General features: G+C 38.5%; 1 protein-coding gene across 19 annotated transcripts in view; it reads right to left on the bottom strand.

Annotated features, from left to right (window-relative positions):
- The window catches only part of MEF2C (myocyte enhancer factor 2C), a 172,486-nt gene that overhangs the window by 41,857 nt on the left and 110,417 nt on the right, over window positions 1–20,212 (bottom strand). For 16 of the 19 annotated variants that reach the window (XM_045898130.2, XM_045898147.2, XM_045898156.2 and 13 more), the window contains one exon: window positions 301–444. In XM_045898130.2, the coding sequence (XP_045754086.1) occupies window positions 301–444 (144 nt within the window). Of the gene's footprint in view, window positions 1–103; window positions 242–300; window positions 445–20,212 lie in introns of all 19 variants that reach the window. The other 3 variants (XM_054512803.2, XM_054512790.2, XM_054512806.1) reach the window with 2 other exon arrangements.

A 20,212-nucleotide genomic window follows, 5' to 3' on the forward strand; every position in this document is an offset into this window, starting at 1 on the left:
GTTTGACTTTCCAGTGCTTCTTAGAGAAAGTCATCACTGAAAGGGTTAAGGTATGTTACTGCAGCAGTTACCAGCAGACCAGCCATCTACCTTTGGTACTTACAGGAATTTTATGACTCTTGATCATATTATCAAATTCTTCATTAATTTTTTTGTATTTTTCTTCAGTGCGTGGGGTGAGTGCATAAGAGGAGTCGGGATCGGGGCTTTCACAGCCTTTGTTTTCTTTCTTGTTCAAGGCCTGCCAGGTTCAGAGAAATATCAAGAGTAAAAAAAATGAAGGGTGTTCCGAGTACTTACACACAATCTTTGCCTGCTGATCATTAGATCAATATCTTCGTTAATTTTCCTGTACTTGTCCTCAGACTCAGGGCTGTGACCTACTGAATCGTCTGCATCGGGATCTGGGCTGTCACAGCCATTAAGGCCCTTCTTTCTCAACGTCTGAAATACATAATGTGGAAAGTTCAAACCTAGACAGAGGCTGTAAGAGACATTCAGGGGTGTTAGAGAAGTTCGAGCTGTCTAGTACGTCAGGTTGTTATTACATACGCTTTTTTACATTAGGGTAAAGAAACCATAGAGAGAACCCGTGAGTGATTTCAATAGCGTGCCCATTACCAGTTACAAAAAAAATAAAAGGGCAATATTCCCTTTACAACTAAATTCAGTCAGTGAACAAAGACTGGTACAAGGGCTGAAATTTCACTGTACGGAATTCATACATGCTTCAAATGTCTAGTGACAGATACTTACAGAAGAATACAAGTCAGGTGGCAAACTGCAACACCATCTTCCCACAGAAAAATTAGAAGCCAGGGCATTACACAATGATTTCAGAATTTGCGATCGTGACAAAAGCAGAAATGTCGGAAACGGATCTCTGGTTTGAGTTTAACCTAATGGTTGGTGCTCTTGGCGTCCTGCCACCCCTTTGGATGTGCGCATGACAGCAAAAGGCCATAAGAGAACCCAGCTAATATTCTCACGAAGCACCCGGTAAAAATGTCCCAACACTGTGATCATAAGGGAGAATCACCTTCGTCTAGTCTGGTTAGGCGTCTATATTTGTGAAAATCTGTAATGAGATTGATAGATACTGAGAAGCTATGTGCCTAAACACAGGCTGAAAGAAAAGTCAAAACGGCTGAGCTTAACTTTCTGTAAGCTGAGCAAGGAAGCCAGAGGACACTGAAAATAGATCGATAACTATCAAACTATCGAAAACCAAGTCGATCACTACCGAACTAGGAAAAGTTCCTCCTGGTTCCAGCTCAGTAGGACCACCCTGAGACTGTCTGCTGACACATGAAAGTGAAAAGTCAGTGCCTTCTCCTGAACCTCCTGTCTCCCTAACGTAGGTCTGGTCCAGTCACAGCTGTCACAGAAGGATAAATACGGACATAACACTATAACAGGAAAAGTATGAGTCAGGAGTCCTGAGTTTTACTTTCCCTCTTTTTTTTCCCCCTTTTAACTGATGGTTGTCAAGTTAATTGTACCCCCTCTGATTTACAGAGATAATGTTATGTTTTTAGAGATCATAAAACTTCTGATTAATCACACAGCTTGCCATGTCAATTATTAATAGACTAGCAACATTCCTGATTTTTCTTGATACTCCCCACACCGTTTATAAAGAGCTGGGTACCTAAGTGTCTCTCATTAGTGGAAAGTTCAGCAGAGCTCATCTTTATTAAAGACAGAATTCACATACAAATAAAGCAGAAGCTGCGACATCAAGCTAAGGAATTCAAAGCTGAGATAACACTCCATCTTTAATTCATGCAATTGGGGAAAATAAATAAAACAACATGAGTTAAAAAGGGGGTGTCAGTCTTAACAATTTAAACTCTTTGGCTCTTATCAATGTGTAACAAATATAACATTTAAAATTAGTTTCTGAGGCATGGGAGATTTTTCACTTAAAGTCAAATTAAGAGAGTTACCATTTTTAATACATCTACGATACACTGCAGCTCTGTAAATATTTATTAATGTTATAGTGGTATAATATAACAAATAAACATATGGTTACAGCTTATTATGTGGTATAATGTTTGAATATTAAAATGAATATTTTGACACAAGATGATAATATATACATTTACAATCTTGGGGAATTTATAATCGGTGGGGCCACCTGTCCCCCTACCATGGATCTACGCCATCATTTTTACCCAGAATAAGTAACCCTGGTGGGGGGGGGGAGTTCTTAAAATAATACTACAAATAATGTTACAATACGTTACAATAATAGTTTTATTCACTAACTTAATTTTCTGTCTTAGGCTGTTTTGTTAGCATTATCTCAACTACAAGAGTAGTCTTCCGGGTGATAACTATTTGCTGTATTATGATCTGTTTCTGCTTTGATCTCCACATATCCTTGAGCTTTTGAGAATAATTTCTGAGTGTCTTGCATCATAATCCACATATATTTCATGAAAATTCACTTATGTAGAGAAAGATGTCAGATCAAGAAAATATTATCTGATGATTTTCAAAATTCACTTGCCTATATTTCTATGAGGCATGATAGGAATATTATTACATAAACCCTTAATTTAAAGTCTTATATAACATTAATTTATAGTCTTATCTAGAAAGTAGATTTTTCAGTGTATACCCAAATCTTTTAGCCAATAAATCATATTGTAAAAATTATAGTTGTTTTGATGTGCAGATTTTTGACAACAGAACGCAAGGGCTAGGGGAGGCCTATCAACTGTCATTGCAATCCATCTGGCACATACATGTGTGCTAAATATTCTTATGAAGCTTTCAAGGGTAGATACTGTGTTTGGTTTATAAAAATTCAAACATCAATTACAGTTTGTTGAAAGATCTCCACAAATGTTAACTCATTATCTCTCACAAGTCTTCCACGAAGATTTTAGGAAACCTTATGCCAGGTCTCAAAACAGCTACGCAAGCATGAAGGTCCACACCTCTGGCCTCCTGCTGGGGGGAAGCATGGGGCCACCTTCCCCTGCCCAGGCTTTCCCACACTTGTAAGATGAGGGATGTGGAATAGATCGCTCTCACTCACATGCAACTGCAACAGTAGAGTGAACGCTGAAATAAATTAAGATAGAAAAATTTAAAAATTGGGCTGTGGGAAAGCTTTAAGTATGAAAATATGGTTAAAATATTGGTATTTCTAAAGGTCAGATTTTAGAGTGGGAATGTTTATTAGTCAATAAAGCAATTATCAGTTTTTGGATTAAAAAATCATTAGACCAAGAGCTCATTTTTGTACCTAAAGAATTATATAAACTGTTAAGCAAACAAAGCAAGTGGCATGAAGTCACAAAGGAAACAGCAGTGAAGGGGGCGGAAAACAGTGGCTCATTTTCTCCTTATAAATTCTTCTTGTTTCTGACTACATTATCTTTCAGTGAATATCACCAGTATTTAAGTAATGAAATATCTCTAACACTGAAAGATATAGTACAGTCTTATTTCAAGTTGAACTGTATTGTTTAAAAAAGGGGGCAGTTGAGATATACAAATACAAAACCCAAGGACAAATTAATAGTGAGTTCCAAATTCCCATAATCACATAACTAGAACATTGAAAAAATTGTTCAAAAATATTATCCTCAGCTGAGAGCTTGTAGAACACGTTTCTGCCAAGAACAGATGATTGTGGTAGAATTATAAGGCTCTGAAGATGGATGTGATGGCATAAACTTAAATACTATCATGTGAATGTGGAACTCTTATCTTTATTATATTAAAAATCTATAGCTGTTTAAGGATGACAAAAGAATTACTGTTAGATCAGCCAAGACTGTCTTTATTGTAGCAATAAATAGTCGGTATAAACTAAAGGGACTGTTAAAACTGGATAAATAGGGGCGCCTGAGTGGCTCAGTCATTAAGCGTCTGTCTTCAGCTCAGGTCATGATCTCAGGGTCCTGGGATCGAGCCCCGCATCAGGGTCCTGGGATCGAGCCCCGCATCGGGCTCCTTGCTCAGCGGGAAGCCTGCTTTTCCCTCTCCCACTCCCCCTGCTTGTGTTCCCTCTCTCGCTGTGTCTCTGTCAAATAAATAAATAAAAAATCTTTCAAAAAACCCAACTGGATAAATAAGCATTATTCCTTCAGGCCTTTTTCTAGAATAAAAAATCAAAATCTCTGCCTCTGGCCTTTGAAAGCTTCTCTGATCTTTTACAAATGTTATTGGTCAGGTAATGCAGGTGCTTAAATCAGTATTTTTTTACAGAGGCTAGAAGTCCGGGCTGCATATATTGTGTCTCTCAGCTGACTATGTTGTGAAAAGACTGATTCTATCTGTCAAGACGAGGCAAGAGATCTACTGAAACCAGCTTCTCCTGCTACGTATCTAAAGAAACTCTTCCCTCAGAGAACTCTGTAAATCTTGAGTGCGTCTGTATACTGAATTCAACTTTCCATGTGACAGTGACACTTTTGGGGTAGATCAATTGACGGCAGAGGCTTCTGGGATGTTTTCACAAGGCAGCGATTGTCATGCAGTGAGCTGAGAACAGCCGTTTCTCAGAGAAGTAATTAGATTGACAGAAGGTGACATACTCCAAACAATAAATGGGAAAGGGAGTCCAGACAGGTAATCCAAAAACCACGTGGAATCTCCCCTCCCAGACATGTGGACATATGGACCCTGCATTATTACATTTGTTCATCAGGAAAACTTGAAATACATATAAACTGACGATGATAGGTGACAGGTGCTTCAGAAATTCTAATGAAATAGATGTAGGGAACAGATTCTATTTCGTTACTGAAAGGAATATAAATGAAAAAGAATGCCACATGGAGCTCTCATTTCTCGTCTTAGGTATTATGTTATCATCTACAAAATTCCTTCTGTATAAAATGGTTAAAACTTAATTACTTCTTTTTAGTAAAAAAGAAATAACTAAATCATTGGCCTTTTTCAATTAAATGAAGCTACATATTTTATGTTACTGCTATTTACATAAAATTAAGCTTTTTTTTTAGAGAGCCACCATCACAGATTAAAGCTTCCAACCATTCAACTTCTTTCCATTTTGGCAATCTTAGTCCTCAAGAACATCTATTTTCGGGGTGCCTGGGTGACTCAGATGGTTAAGCATCTGCCTTCGGCTCAGGTCATGATCTTGGGGTTCCTGGGATTGAGCCCCGCATTGGGCCCTTCGCTCGGCGGGAAAGCTGCTTCTCTCTATCCCTCTGTCTGCAGCTCCCCCTGCTTCTGCGCTTGCTCGCTCTCTCTGTCAAATAAATAAATAAAATCTTAAAAAAAAAAGAATATTCTCATCATCTTTCTTTTTCTGTACCTACCCACTGTACAGCAGCAATTTCAAATCTTTTTGCAAAAAACCCATACACATCCATTAATTTTTCTCAAAATCCAAATAATCAACCTTTTTTGTGCAGCTAGCATTACCCTTACTTCAGAGGGTTGATGTGTCAAGAACATATGCAAGAATTATCTCTATTAGTTGCATGAATGTCATGTTCGCACAAAAGCCAAGGGGAAAAAAAAGCATCAACTTAGAAAAGGTAGTTTCCTTTTCTTTAATACTAAATCATTTTTTGTGCTTATCTTTCATAGCTTTATGAAAATAAGTGTCTACTCTTAACAAGCTGAATAATCTTTAGAAAGCCGTAAATCCACATAGGAGAAGGAGATGCTGTTGAGATGGATACTGCCTGTAAGCGAAGTTTCTGAGAGTATTTCATAAACATCCTCCCAAAGCTGTGTGCAGCTACCAAGCTGCTGCTTTCGTCCCCTCAGCCCTGGGGGGTGGCTGCCCTATGGAATGACTTCTTTCACTTAAAATATCGTCAGCGGACACTTACTGAAAACCTATGATACACAGATACTGTCTGGTGCCCTTGTGTTTTAGAAAAGCAGGCAATACAAATTTAAAGGAAAAACCTCTGAAATGGCCTACAATATTATATATGGTTTTTGTGTGTGTGTGATTTCTAACACAGATTATAGGCTGGGGGAAGATCACATGCCAAGAAATTTCTGTATAGGTTTTAATTACCAAAACTGTAAGCATTGTCTGCACTATCTTTCCTGTTCCATAGTTCTTCTTTGTTCTTAATATAGAAATGAAAAGACAATTAAAATACTGCAAATTTACTACAATCGGTAGGTAGACTTTAATTAGACAAGCAAATCATATCTAGTACAGACTATAAAAAATTAAATTTTACCCCGAATTATTCATTTGTGGTGAAAATTTTAATAAAAAATTAAAAATATAAACTGAACACTGTATTTCCTCCAGGTTATTAATGCTTATTCTAACCAGATATTAACTCCTACTGAGGAAAGGCTGGGTAGAGCTGGAGATTTTCATTGTTTCATTTTATTCCTTTCCTCCAAAGATAATCTTAATATTGGACTTGAAATTTTTTTCACTGAACCATTTTTCATCTTTAAATAATGGAAATAAAAGACACAGTTAAAGATTTGAAGACTTTTAATGTATAGAACATAAAGAAACACCCACCCATGCCTTTTAGTGGTCATGAATTATTTCATATAAACATTCAGATGGTGATGGTTCCTATAATTACTGGTACTCTAATCCTGGACTAGACCACCAAGGATCATCTGGCCTTTCCTCATGTCTTCCAGAGGGGAAGAATAACGGTGCATAAGCAACTGGCCTTTCATACCTTGCTCAAGCTGGGCTTCTAGAATGAGTCCACCAATATCTCTTCCCTGGACTTGGGACAGTCCTCCTTCAAGGCAGAGCTAATTAATACATCATCTCCTCTTTGTAGACTTCCCTGATCACCAGGGTGGAATTAATTTCTCCCTCATTCATGTACTCACTTATTGTATACATTTTTCTATTAGAGCCTTTATCACACATTATTACTTATGGGTCTCCCTTGCTAGCTCATGAGGCAAGTAACAAAGCACCTTCCTCTATTCACTTCTGGAGTTTCAATATAGAACTTGTAAAGTGCTCAATACATGCTTGCTGAATGAACAGAACACACATCTTCACTTTAATGTTAGTGTATACAGAGGTTTCAAGACTGGACCAAAGCTGTCTGCCTAGTTGGAGGCAGAAATGGTAGTGGGATTCAGACCTCTTGATATATATTTACTAAGGGCTACTATGCGTCAGGTGTTGCCTGTCAGGGTTCTCTGGATGCAAAGATGCATTCCCAGAGATATGATTAAGAACTTTTGTTTATATGTTTTTCTTCCCATGAGTGAACTCTTGGGAGTTAGGGATTGTTTACTAGCCATTTTGTATCAATAGGACTTCGCACAGGGCCTGGCACAGGGCAGAAGATTAATAAATGTCTGCAGCATTAATGAGAGGCTGAATGGATGGATGAACACAACAGGAAAGAATGCTCAGATGCTAGAGGGAGAAAGAGGAGTCTCAGTGTAGTATTTTTGCAACTGTAATTTCTTTTTCACCATTTTATATTATTTCACATTGTGTTAAAACTCAGTTATTATTTTGTTCTTTTTAAGTAACTATTATAAATTGACTATTTTTTGAATGTGTCATTTTAAAGTTCAAAAACAATGCAGTATGAAACTGGTTAAAACTCAGGAGATTTATATCACTGAATACTTAAAAATTGGGGTAGGGGCTAGATATGGAATGTCAGAAATAACTAGGCACTCATGAAATCTTTAAGGTCAAAAAGCCATGATCATATGATACGAGTAGCAGGAAAAGGCACAGGATTCAGCATGGAAGAAGGAAAAAGGGAGTGGTATTTTAGGCAGAATGTGTAAAGGTAGAAAAGGAAAAACAGAAACCTTATAGTCAAGAGCATGGGGAAACTTTTGTGAATGTGAGTCAGATACTATAAATTTGAAATAACCATGTTTTAAAATTCTTGGTCAGAGTTCATCTTTTTTCCCCATTTTTGGATGCTGGTCTACTGCTCCACTGTTCTCCTGGGCTTTGACATTGGTCTTATTCTGGGCCAACCTTAGCCTGGAGGATTCATGGAAAATCAGGGTGATTCTAAGGCCAATCAGATGATTCAGGCTGCCTCAGGATAGGTCAGTGGGTTGATGTTTTTGTTAAGAATTCTTCCACCACAACTCTTCTGGAACCTGGACAGGGCATGCATCATGAGGCTGGCCCAGAACAGGACTGAGATGGGGAAGTTTGGCACACTTAGCCATGAAATGCTCCCTGACATTCTGAATCCAGGAGAGATCTGAAGTAAAATACTAAGCAGGGAACATTTAATATATAATGACTGAAATGCATGCTAAAATATGCAGTTAATCCTAATAATATCTATAAAGCAAGCTAAAAAATAAAAGATGAGATAAAAAACAAAAAGCTGGAATATGAATGATCACACTGGAAGTGGGTTTGAAGGATGAATGATGTTAGTGACTTCTTAAATAAGGAAGAAAAACATAGGACAGAACTAATAAACAAAGTTTGAGAAAGAGAGGAGAAGAGTAAATTAACAAAGATCAGGAAGCAGGATTTTTGAAAGTCTAAAATATAAATGTAACTTTACCTACTAACGTTTTTCAACTATGGCATTTTACTTGCAAATAGGTTATAGGGATGACAAAGGCAGATTATTGGGAGCACTGATTCTTTAAAAATAACACACTCAAGCATCTTTTTAAAACCATTAATGCCTTATTTTAACAAAAGAAGATGTATATATATATGGATAGGTTAAATCATTATTTTTGTTTCCATGTAGGCTCTTATCTAGTTGTAAATGCCTTTTTATTGAAGTTGGGTCAGGGCATGATTAGTCATGAAGTGGGAGTACCCCACACTGCCTATATTTATCATCAGCTCAGGACTACCATCTCAGTCACCATGCTTCCTCATTTCTACAGGATTCCCACGATCTCTTCTTCTTATTTATTTTGTTGATTGTAACCTATCCCTTTATCCATTCCCCTTCCATCGTTTCTTTCCTAGCAAACATCACACCCTAGTTGTTCAAGCTGGAAACCCAGAAGTCACCCTTGACTCCACCATCTCTTGACTCCATTACTATTTTTTCTATTTGGTCTCCCACCCTTAATCTGTTTGTCCTCTGATCTCACCTTCCAGCCAGTCATCCTTCCCACTTTCAGCAGGGTCTCATTACAATGCAAATCTAATTTTATCACTGTTCTCCATACAAACGCTGGCGGCTCCCAAAGGCCACAACCCTGGTTTTCACAGCAAGCCCTCCTCTTCTTCTCCAGCCTCATTCTCTCCCTTCTCCCCCAGCACTCTGGGTTTCATTAGCGGGGAAATTCCTACCATTTCCCAAGTCAGGTAGGTCCTGTAATAACGCTGTTTTGATATGTGTCATTCATTCCTGTCTAGAATATTGTGTTTGCTTCTGCTGTCTGTTACACAAACCTTAGTCATCCTAGGTTACGTATTACCCAATGCCATCACTTGCTCCATGAAGCTCTTTCCTAGCTCTTCTAGGCATTTAGGGACTCCCTTCTCTGTCCGTGACTTTTTGTGTGTGTTTGATAATAGGTGGTATATTATATTCTAATTTATCTTCTCACATGTCTGCCTCACCTCTAGACAGTGAGTTCTGTAAGGACTGGGTGTCTCTGGTTCCTGCCATGGGGCCGGATTAACACATGTGGGCTCAATAAAGGTTCTCAGTAACCCTTTACTGGATAAATGAATAAGCAAACAAACTTGACAGTCATACTTTCTAACACTGACAGACTAACTGAAATGAGTTGGGTGGTTTCCTAAGATGACAGCATTATTTATATGTTTTAATAAGATTAAGTAAAAAAATGCAAGGAACACAAGTTCTGGTAAGTTAAAGCAAGCTCTAGAATCACTTCATGACTGTGGCAACAGAATATCGCTGTGGGAGTGGAAACAGCGGAGGTGACACAGACTATTATATACAGGGTACAAATGGTTGGTTTTTTTCTGTTAGTTGGGATCTATAGTTTATCACTAGTTTATCTGAAAAGCAGAGTGTACACAGAGCCTCCAGTAAGGGAACACAAAATAAGATGTGAGGTTCACAACTGATCGACTCATGTCATGACAATTTTGATCATACCAGAGAATGGTACTTGAGATAACCCAAATCCTCATTTCTGAGATAGCCAGGGACTCCCAGATGAAGGTTAAATTGCTTCCTTGCCTGACCTCCCTCCTACCCTGGGCTTCTGCCAGGCTGCAGAGAGGTAAGAGCTCCAGCAGCCTTGACCCTAGTCTCCTTCTCTCCTGGGCTAGTCTTTGGACTGATGGGAAAACCCTCTCTTTTTCATTCACTCCGGGTGATTTTGGTTATTCGATAGTGATTGGACAGCAACGATGGGAGAGGGCCCCTTATTCTTTGCCTTTCCAGCTGGTACACTCTGGGAGTATGTCCTGTGGAAACTAGCCTATGTGTTAATTCTGAGGGTTTTGCCTGAGCCTGAGCCGAAACCATCTGAGAGAGTGGGTTAGCACATGCTGCTCAACACCCATATTGTTCTGACATGTTAACCTGAGGTATCAGGGCCTCAGAGCATCACTGGGATTCTGTGAGAACAATATGAACAGCACAGCTACTGTGGCTGCATTAGAACCAACCTCTATAGGAGCAGAAACACTGTCTTTTTCACCTCTGTACCTACCGCAACTTGAATGTGCCCACCGCAAGGAGGAGACCCAATAAATATTGTTGTTGCTAATAAAAGAATAATGGAATCCAAGGTTGCAGTGACAGAGGTTCTTATTTGAGATGGAATCACAGTGGAAGCTGGAAACACACAGGGGGCAGTTGCTAGATTTGTGCTCATAGTATATGCTGTTTTTGCCCCTACAACCCACTCTCTCTAACCCCACCTTCTCCCAGCTTCACACATAAATTTAAATTATAAAAGGAAAGAATCCTGTGGACTGGAGAGGTAAAAGAATTAATGTGTCTCTCTTTTGTGCTGCTCCAGAACTTTGTAATTAACATTTATTTCATAATGTTGTTCTCCGTATTCTCGCTTTTGTCTCATTTTCTAGATTATAAGATCCCTGTAGACAAGAAATATCTCTTGAAAGCTTCCTATCCTTAGCAACTAGTGCAGTATCTGACAGTAGAATATTGCAACAAATTGGCTGGCTCTTCTGGACAGCCAAGGAGAGCCTGATGACATATAATAAGGAGGCTCAGAAATACGAAGCCAAAGTTAGTGGGGATCCAAGCTTTCCTTTTCCTTTAACACTGTACCTTTTCTCTCTTCTTTCAACATCAGTAATGTTTGCTAGGTCTGCCAAAGCCTAGCAGCCTGGGTCTCTAGCCTTATTACTTGTCTCTTTTGATGTAAAATCCCCGGGGATCTGGTTAATGCAGTATTAATATTTTTATTTCATTGGCTGAAACACTGGAAAACTTCCTGTTTAAAGAAGAGTGCCCAAGATATAAGGGGTAAGATGGTCACCGATCAGGGGCTGGGCCAGTTAGACCAGTAGATGGAAGAACACTATGGGGCTCTATCAGATCTGGTCTACGAACAGGAAACCAGGCCAGCAACCCTGGCTGGAAGTCAAGATCTGGGAAAGAAAGACTTCTTCTAGGTTCGGAGGGTTGTCCTGGAGGTAGTGGTTGTTGTACGGGATGTTAGGTTTATAGGATGTAGTCAATTGATCAGGGAACATACGTCTATTCACATTCAGAACAGGCGATAAGAAAGTCCCTTAGATTAAATCTCCAAAATGCACAGCAGGACACTTACAATGCCCTTTTCTTTCTTTTCTGCAAATAAGTTTATATTGGTGATATGTTTTATCTCTTCTTCCACATTAAAAATTACCTGCAGCGAAGGACAGGGTCTAATCTATTTATTGTCTACAGCTTGTATGTCATTACCACAAATCTTATATGTGGATTGTTAATAAGTTGTGGATTTTATGCTCAGTTGTCTTGGGTAGGTGTCCAGTGGAAGAAAGTTTGTTACAACTGTGCCTTTTAATAATCAAAGAGCTTCAGGTAAATAAAAGGTGCTTAAAAATAAAAGTGCTTCAAGTTCCTTAGGCAGTTGCTCAGTTTCAGTTCTCCATTTGAGACTTTTGCTGTATTTACAAAGCACACGGACACCATTCCAGTCATTGTCTGCATTTAGATTAGCCCTCCCTGCAGTCTTAACACAGCTGTGCTCTCTGTGGGGCGACTGTTAGCCTGCCTCAGTCTCCACATGACCAAGGAGCATTAGAGCCCTCAGAATTTCATAAATTAATGGGAATTTTGGGTTCATTGATCAAAGTGCCTCTATTTGCTTTCCTAGCAATGTAGTTATTTCCAGCTGGTACCAGAAACATAACGAGAGCATCTATAGGACAGACATCAAAAGTACCAGTAGCATTTTGGCAGTAGGACCCTTTACTCATTTTGCCACAAGGACTTGCCCTCTGGATTCCTGACTTATTCGTTATTGCAGGTTGCTGTCTCCTGACTCACACTGGAGGTTCTGCTATTTTATTTAATTTAATTTTATTTTTTTAAAGATATTTATTTATTTATTTGACGGAGAGAGAGACAGCGAGAGAGGGAACACAAGCAGGGGGAGTGGGAGAGGGAGAAGCAGGCTTCCTGTGGAGCAGGGAGCCTGATGCGGGGCTCAATCCCAGGACCCTGGGATCATGACCTGAGCAGAAGGCAGACGCTTAACGACTGAGCCACCCAGGCGCCCCAGGTTCTGCTCTTTTATAATACTGCTATAAAGGGTCTGTTCTCACTGAAGACAAAAACAGACATTTCTCCAAAGACACAGAGATAGCCAACAGACACTTGAAAAAATGCTTAACATCACTCATCATCAGGAAAATGCAAATCAAAACCACAATGGGATATCATCTCACACCTGTCAGAATGTCTAAAATAAAAAACGCAAGTAACAACAAGTGTTGAAAAGGGTGTGGGGAAAAAGGAACCCCTGTGCACTGTTGGTGGGAATGCAAACTGGTGCAGCCACTGTGGAAAACAGTATGGAGGTACCTCAAAAAATTAAAAATAGAATTACCATACGATCCAGTAATTCCACTACTGGGTATCTATCCAAAGAAAACAAAAACACTAATTTGAAAAGATACATGCACCCCTACATTTACTGCAGCATTATTTACAATAGCTAAATTATGGAAGTAGCCCATGTTCCCTGATAGATGAATGGATAAAGAAGATGCGGTATATATATGTATATGATAGAATATTACTCAGCCATAAAAAAGAATGAGATCTTGCCATTTGCAACAACATGGATGGATATAGTTTATAATGCTAAGTGAAATAAGTCAGTCAAAGAAAGACAAATACCATAAGATCTCCCTCATATGTGGAATTTGAGAAACAAAACAAATGAATAAAAAAAAAAAAGAGACAAACCAAAAAATACTTCTAACTCTAGAGAACAAACTGATAGCTACCAGAGGAGAGGTGTGGGGGGATGGGTGAAACAGGTGATGGGGATTAAGAGCACACTTACCATGATGAGCACTGAATAATGTATAGAATTGTTGAGTCACTGTATTGTACTAATATATTGAAGCTAATTGAAACTAATATAACACTGTATGTTAACAATGCCAACATTAAAAAGAATAAAGGGTCCTTTTTCATTAGCATAGACAATAATGAATTGAGTATAATCATTAAAAATAAATAGGACAAAAACTATCTACAAAGAAGATTCTGAAAATACCTAATATGCAGTCCATTATAGCAAATAGGGGTCTTTTTTCCTAGATGAAATACTTCCAAAGAAAATAAAATTCATAAAAAATGTTTTGGAAAGGTTAGTATTATCAATATCAAATGCTGATGAAAACCTACATAGGCTAAGCTACCTTATTATTTTTGTGTAGGTTTAAATTTTTCTAAATTTATGTTTCCAAATTCAGTTAACCAATAATTAAAATCAAACTCATTTCAATTTATTTTCCTTATGCTATGAATGTTATCCATATACGAATCCATGGTCTCAGAATCTTAGAGCAACTCATTCACAAAATCACATTTCCCATGACTTCATACATTATACAGATAAGTAACATTCTTAGGTTTTGCATTCAGTCACTTTGGATTTCATAAGATGCTACAAAAGCTAGGGAGAGCACTAAGAAATGAAAAACAAAGTTATGGAGAGTATATGCTTAAGTAAAGTAAGGACAAGAAGGAGAATGAGAAAGGATAAAATGACAGATGATGGATAGATGACAGATGAATGGATATGGGGAGGGAGGAAGGGAATGAGAATGAGAGAGAGAAGCTGAGGGTCTGACGAAGGACAAGGAAAAAATAAGCCAGTGAGCACATCAACTGATCCCCCAGTAGGTAAGCTGGCGTCTCTTCATACCTAGGCTCAGCATTTTATGATCTAACATAAAGCTTTACCACGGGCCATCAGCAATCTTGCTCATCCTGCTATTTGCTCCTGGCAGTGGCTGGGCACCTGTTGTCTAACTCAGTGAGGCCAAGTGGCATCTGCCAGCCCCACAGACTGCTCTGTCCTCCGGCTCTGGACAGCCTTCTCTGGGGAGTCTCTGTGGCATTGGCCTCCCGGTCCCCGTGGCATAGCTACCTGCTTTTGTCATCATGAGGGCCTCAATAATTTCAGGCATTATCAACTGAAAATGTACTACAACCCGATTTTTAAGTTTGGCATACCTTATGGATTCGCAGTGATTTTGTTAGTTCAGTGGTGAGCTTAAAGTTTTCATTTGCACAATAATTTCTTCCATATTATTCATTAGGTAATTATAAAAACAACATTTCCTCTTCTATGGCATGAAAAGGAAATTAAACCAGTCTTCCCACACTATCAAAATATTAATTTTCCCCTTAACCGAATCTGTTCTTCAGCAGTAACACCTCCCATTAATGGAGCATTTCCTATGTGCCAGGGACTGAGCTTGCAGCTCTGCATGGATCTCTTTTTAAACCCTCGTAACTACTCTCCCCATGACCGCCACAGGTGAAGAAAAGTAGGTGAAAGGAGGTTCAAGCACTTGCGAAAGTCCGCAAAGTTAGTGGTGGAACCGAGTTAACGAACTCATGTACAAGGCTCCCGGGTTTCCTTTGTCAGTTATTCTCCTATTCTGCCTCTGCAAGTCATCCGATTATAAAGATTGCCTAAGTTAGGCCAGTGTTTTCTTTGAATACTTTGTTCTCAGATGAAATTGGTGAAATGTTTGACAAATCTTATTTTTTCATGAAGAGATATATTTGTAATAGAACTCACTTTCTGATGAATAATTTTATCTAAAATGTCTTTCCTGTTGTATTATTGCAATAGCCACTGAAGAGAGGGGAAGGCCCCTTCCATAATATTTAGGTTGTAGCTACCTAGTTAAAATGAAGTGTAGGATGTTGAAAACCTAAGGCAAAGAAAGGTTGCTTAATTTTTTCCACTCCTACATTTTTAGGACCAGGAAGGAAGTCCTCTGCATTAACATTTAGGCTGTATCTATCTGGGTAAAATGAAGTGTAGGTTTGTCCCAATTATTAAAATAATACTAGCAAGAACTTCAAGTCTCTGTTAATAAGAGAAAAAGTTTGCTTTATATTTTTTTGGTGCCTCTATTCTTCAGATTCCCAAGCTAACTGCCCAGCTCTTCAATTTGCTTGGGTAGATAAGGGATTCCAAAGCTGGTAACATTTTTGCTGGGGTGATGGGGGTAGGTAGGGGAAAAGAGAAGAAATGTATACTTCTATGGAGGGACTACTGTTTCTCTCTGGCCAATACTATGGGATCATGAAGAAATCGTGTATGAGCTATAAAAATTCTCCTTTTAAAACATGGGTACAGAAGCTCTTTCCTTTCTTTGGTTTTCAAAATGATATGGATAATACTGTGTTACTTTATAGCCCAGAAGGGAGAAAAAGTGAAGGGAATGACTGTAAAAGTTCCCAGTTTTTTTCAACAGTTATAAGGAAGACATAGCAAGATGGGATCTTCTTAAGTGAAAATTTCCCCAAGTCCCAAGGAAAAGGGAGAAACTGCAGGAGAGCTTCAAGAACCGCAAGACTTGGGTTTTTGCATCTTGTCAGAAAATCCACACTGTTAGTAAAAGCTGAGGGAAGGCCTGGCACAAACCTGACTCAGCAGAGAAATGCCACCCACAGTCACCGACGCGGCTTCCGCAGTGGCTGAGCTGCCCTGTTTTCTCTGGAGGCTTCCCCAGCCTGGCCAATACACAACTCTCTTAGATGGGAAACTGAATTTTTTGAAAATTGAAATTAAACAAAGTTGTGTAACATTTAAACGAAGTTTACGATTTTGATTCTTGGCTTTTTACATGGGTTTAAAGTCAGTTTTCTGTTGAATAAATAATATTAACCACACATTAACCAACTAATAGTTTTAAAATGCCCCAAACTGCCATCACCATCATTTTGAATAGAATCCCACTTCTTTTTAAAGACCACGGTTAAAAGATGAGGGGAAACGGTACCATTAAAAGAGGAAGCAGACCATGGTTCAGAGTCTGTTTCCATGAGGTAACGCACACTACTGAGTAATGGCCTGAGGAATTCAATCTATACTGACATAAAGTATGAAGTTAAGGCAGGTGGCTCAGAGACGTTAGAAGCCCTCCCCTCCCAACCTCCGCCTCCACTTTCTTGCATTTCTTTATTGCTGAAGCCAAAGGGTCAGACAGAAATCAATGAGTTTGTTGATCTGACACAGGAACTTGTGTACAGTGAGATGGAAGTTATATATCTGAGTTCATCTGCTGGAAATTGCCAGTCTCACATTAACTACATGAGTTATGTGTACATATCTGTGTGTATGTATGTGAGCGAGCAAGTGCGTGTGCATGTGTGTGTGCCCACACAGCATGAAGCTAAGAATTTTGAAAGGATCTTCAGAATTATTTCTGGATAGATATATTTCTGCACAGCTATTTTTATCTTTTTTTCCTCCAGAAGGAAATAGTTCAGTTTCGTAATTTAGACCCCAGAAAAGTTAGGTTGTTTTATTGTGGTATGTCTGCAAACTGAATGACGGCTTCTAATAGAAAACAAATTCCTTCCCCTAATCATAACAAATAATTTCTAATAATTTATTGTATTTTTCTCTAGTAGAAGTAAAATCTCTCATATTTGTAGGAACTCAGTTGTGGAAAGCTCTAAGTTTCCCTTCTTCTAATGTTGAGCAGCAAGTACTTTGATCTCCATAGCCAGACATCAGGTGCAGAGTCCAGAACTATAAATTTGCTGCACCTCCTATCAGTAAAAGTAGGGCTCTCACGGTCATCCCTCCTTAAACCACAGTTCATCTTTGCTAAATCTTCAGAGTGCAAAATAGGTGTGGTTCAGAACAGAGTCAAACAAACATCAGTGGTTCAGAAATGATATCCTTTCCCCAGTAGCAATATACATTGTGGGTATGTGACTGGAATATTTAAAACACCTGTTCATTTGGAACCAAGCCAAATGTATAATGCGTTAGCATGTGCTTGGCTCATTTCCAAGAGCATGTATCCTTACTGCCATCAAAATACTGAGGGAGCTAGGGCAAAGATACAAGTTAGAAGCAATGTAAGATAGATGTATTTTATCATTAACAATATAATCACACTAGACACTGTTGGCTGGCTAGTATTTTAATAAAAATCAATTATTTGTTTTTGCATCAGAGAAGAAACTGGCAATGTAGGAACACTCCTGTCTTAGCTTTGCTAATTACTTTCATTGTCTTAAAATCTTAATCAACCTCCCCCTCCTCCTTCCCTTCCTCCCTCTCCCTAACCCTCCCTTTCATTGCCTAACTGTGCTCTTCCCTGGATACATAGTAGTCCAAAGGGAACACCAGGGAATAAATGATATCCTAACTATATATCAGAGTTCACCAACAGAACTTGCGCAAGCCTCTCTGACAAAGTTCTACCAATTTTTTAAAATCAATTCTGTTTTGACTTAATAGAATCCAAGTTTTTACTTTTCTCTACCTTTTCCTTAGTTCTAAAAGTATAGTGAATCTTATCTTTAAAGAATTTCATAACTTAATTATGCAAGAAATAGTTACACATATATGTAACAATTTCTAAAATGTGACATTTTGTTTGAACATAATCAGAATATACTCTGAAGATTGCAATGTCCAAGGGGTGTGTGTGTGTGTGTGTGTGTGTGTGTGTGTGTGAAAGTAGAAAGTTAGAAATTTTGCCTAAATTTACACTTGCAGGAAGGAGAAGCAGGAAAGGAAAGAACATGTTTATGATCATCATGTTTTCAACATGTGGTAATGGATATATTATGTACATGGTATAACTTGATTCTTACAAAAAGACCAAAAGTGAGATTTACCATCACTATTTTACTGCTTAGAAAGCAGAGATGTGGTGAAGGTTTAGAAACTTGCCCCAAAGCATGGAATTTATGAATGTTGTAGAAACCAGGTTTGTCGGAGTCTAAACTTGTCTGTCCCTTTTCCTATACCACATTGTCTTACAATGAAAAGGCTGGGCATTTAGATTATAAACCTGAAAGTGTGAGGGTAGTTTTTACATTTGGAAGTATTGTATCCAGAATCCTGACCGTTTACGTGGTCACTGAAAATGCACATAACTCCTTAGGAACTTCTGAATTTATAGATTTTGATTTCTTCTTCAATGTAATCTAAAGAAGATTATATAGTTTAAATATACCCCCTGAGGTCTCCATAATTTGCTCCTTTAACATACTGTATATGACAAACAGTCCTTAGCCAGAGAAATGCATGTGCATATTATCAGTGTACTGAAATTGTATGCATACTTCAGAAACAACTTGTTTTACATTATGATTATTATATAATTATATTATGATTATCATATAATCATAATTATATTATGATTATCATAGATGTTTATAGAATGATGTAAATGGTTTAAAATATATAAGTATAATGAAAGGCTTCAGGATTTTTAGCATGCACACATGTTACTATAAAATTAAAATAACTTGGCATTTCCACTTTTTACAACTAAATTGCTTCCATCTAGAGATAGTTATATTTTTCCAGTAGAATTTTCCTCAAGCATTGATTGTCATTATGCTATTCTACTGCTTGAGGCCATCCAGTATCTTTCTCATACCTACTGTATTGCATCTAATTCCACACCAAACATTTAGAGCACTTGATTTGCCTGTCCCCCTCTTCTCTATTTACCTTGCCATCTTTCTTATAACTCCTACTGTATGTGAACATTCTAGTCATACCAAGCTACATTTTTTCATGCCCTTGATCATTTCTTCTTGTGGATCTTTGCATAATTGCGCTTTTTTTTTTTTTAAAGATTTTATTTATTTATTTGAAAGAGAGTGAGAATGAGAGAGATCACAGAGGCAGAGGGAGAAGCAGGCTCCCTGCTGAGCAGGGAGCCCCATGCAGGGCTTGATCCCAGGACCCTGAGACCATAACCTGAGCTGAAGGCAAACTCTTAAAGGACTCAGCCACCCAGGTGCACTCATAATTGGTCTTTTGAAAGATTTGCCCACATCCTCTTCATCAATTTATATCCATCTTTCTGATCTTCATTTGTTTGAGACTAAAAATGTCTACTCATCACTCACCTCTCCTGACTTTTTAAAAAGATTTTATTTATTTGAGAGAGAGAGAGAGAGAGAGAGAGAGCAGGGGAAGGAGCAGAGGGGGAGGGAATGAGAATCTGAAGCAGACTCCTGGCTCAGCACTGAGCCCAATGTGGGGCTCGATCCCACCACTGTGACATCATGACCTGAGCTGAAACCAAGAGTCAGACGCTCAACTGATTGAGCCACCCAGGCGCCCGTCTCCTGACTTTTAAAATTCTACTTCCTAGAGATTATTACTTGATTTCAAGCATCAGGGCATCATTGTCATCATCACAGTCATCGCCAAGAACCTATGTGCCAGACCCCATGCCAAGCATTTTATAAATGTTCAATAATTTAATTCTCATAATAACTAGATACTAGGTGCTATTATTAACCCCATTTACAAACGACGTAAGAAACAGACAACCTAAGTAACTTGTCTGGGAAAATACAACCAGTCAGCAGGGGAGATAGGATAAAAACTCATGCAGTCTAGTTCCAGGCTGATGTTCTCACTGCTATTCTGCCTCCCCCCAGATATCTTACAGTGCCTCTTATGTTGTTTTGTCCAGTCGATTTGCATGTATATTTTTTATCTTAGCTAGACTGTTAAATTTTGTGATGTCATTCACTGTATCTTTCAAACTTCTATCTCTCCTAGCACCATTATGAAGTTCTCTATATCCTTGGAATCTAAT

This window comes from Mirounga angustirostris, unplaced genomic scaffold, assembly GCF_029215605.1.
Source record: "Mirounga angustirostris isolate CCGP_5_RB_7025 unplaced genomic scaffold, mMirAng1.0.hap1 SCAF_7, whole genome shotgun sequence".
Lineage (NCBI taxonomy): Eukaryota > Metazoa > Chordata > Mammalia > Carnivora > Phocidae > Mirounga > Mirounga angustirostris.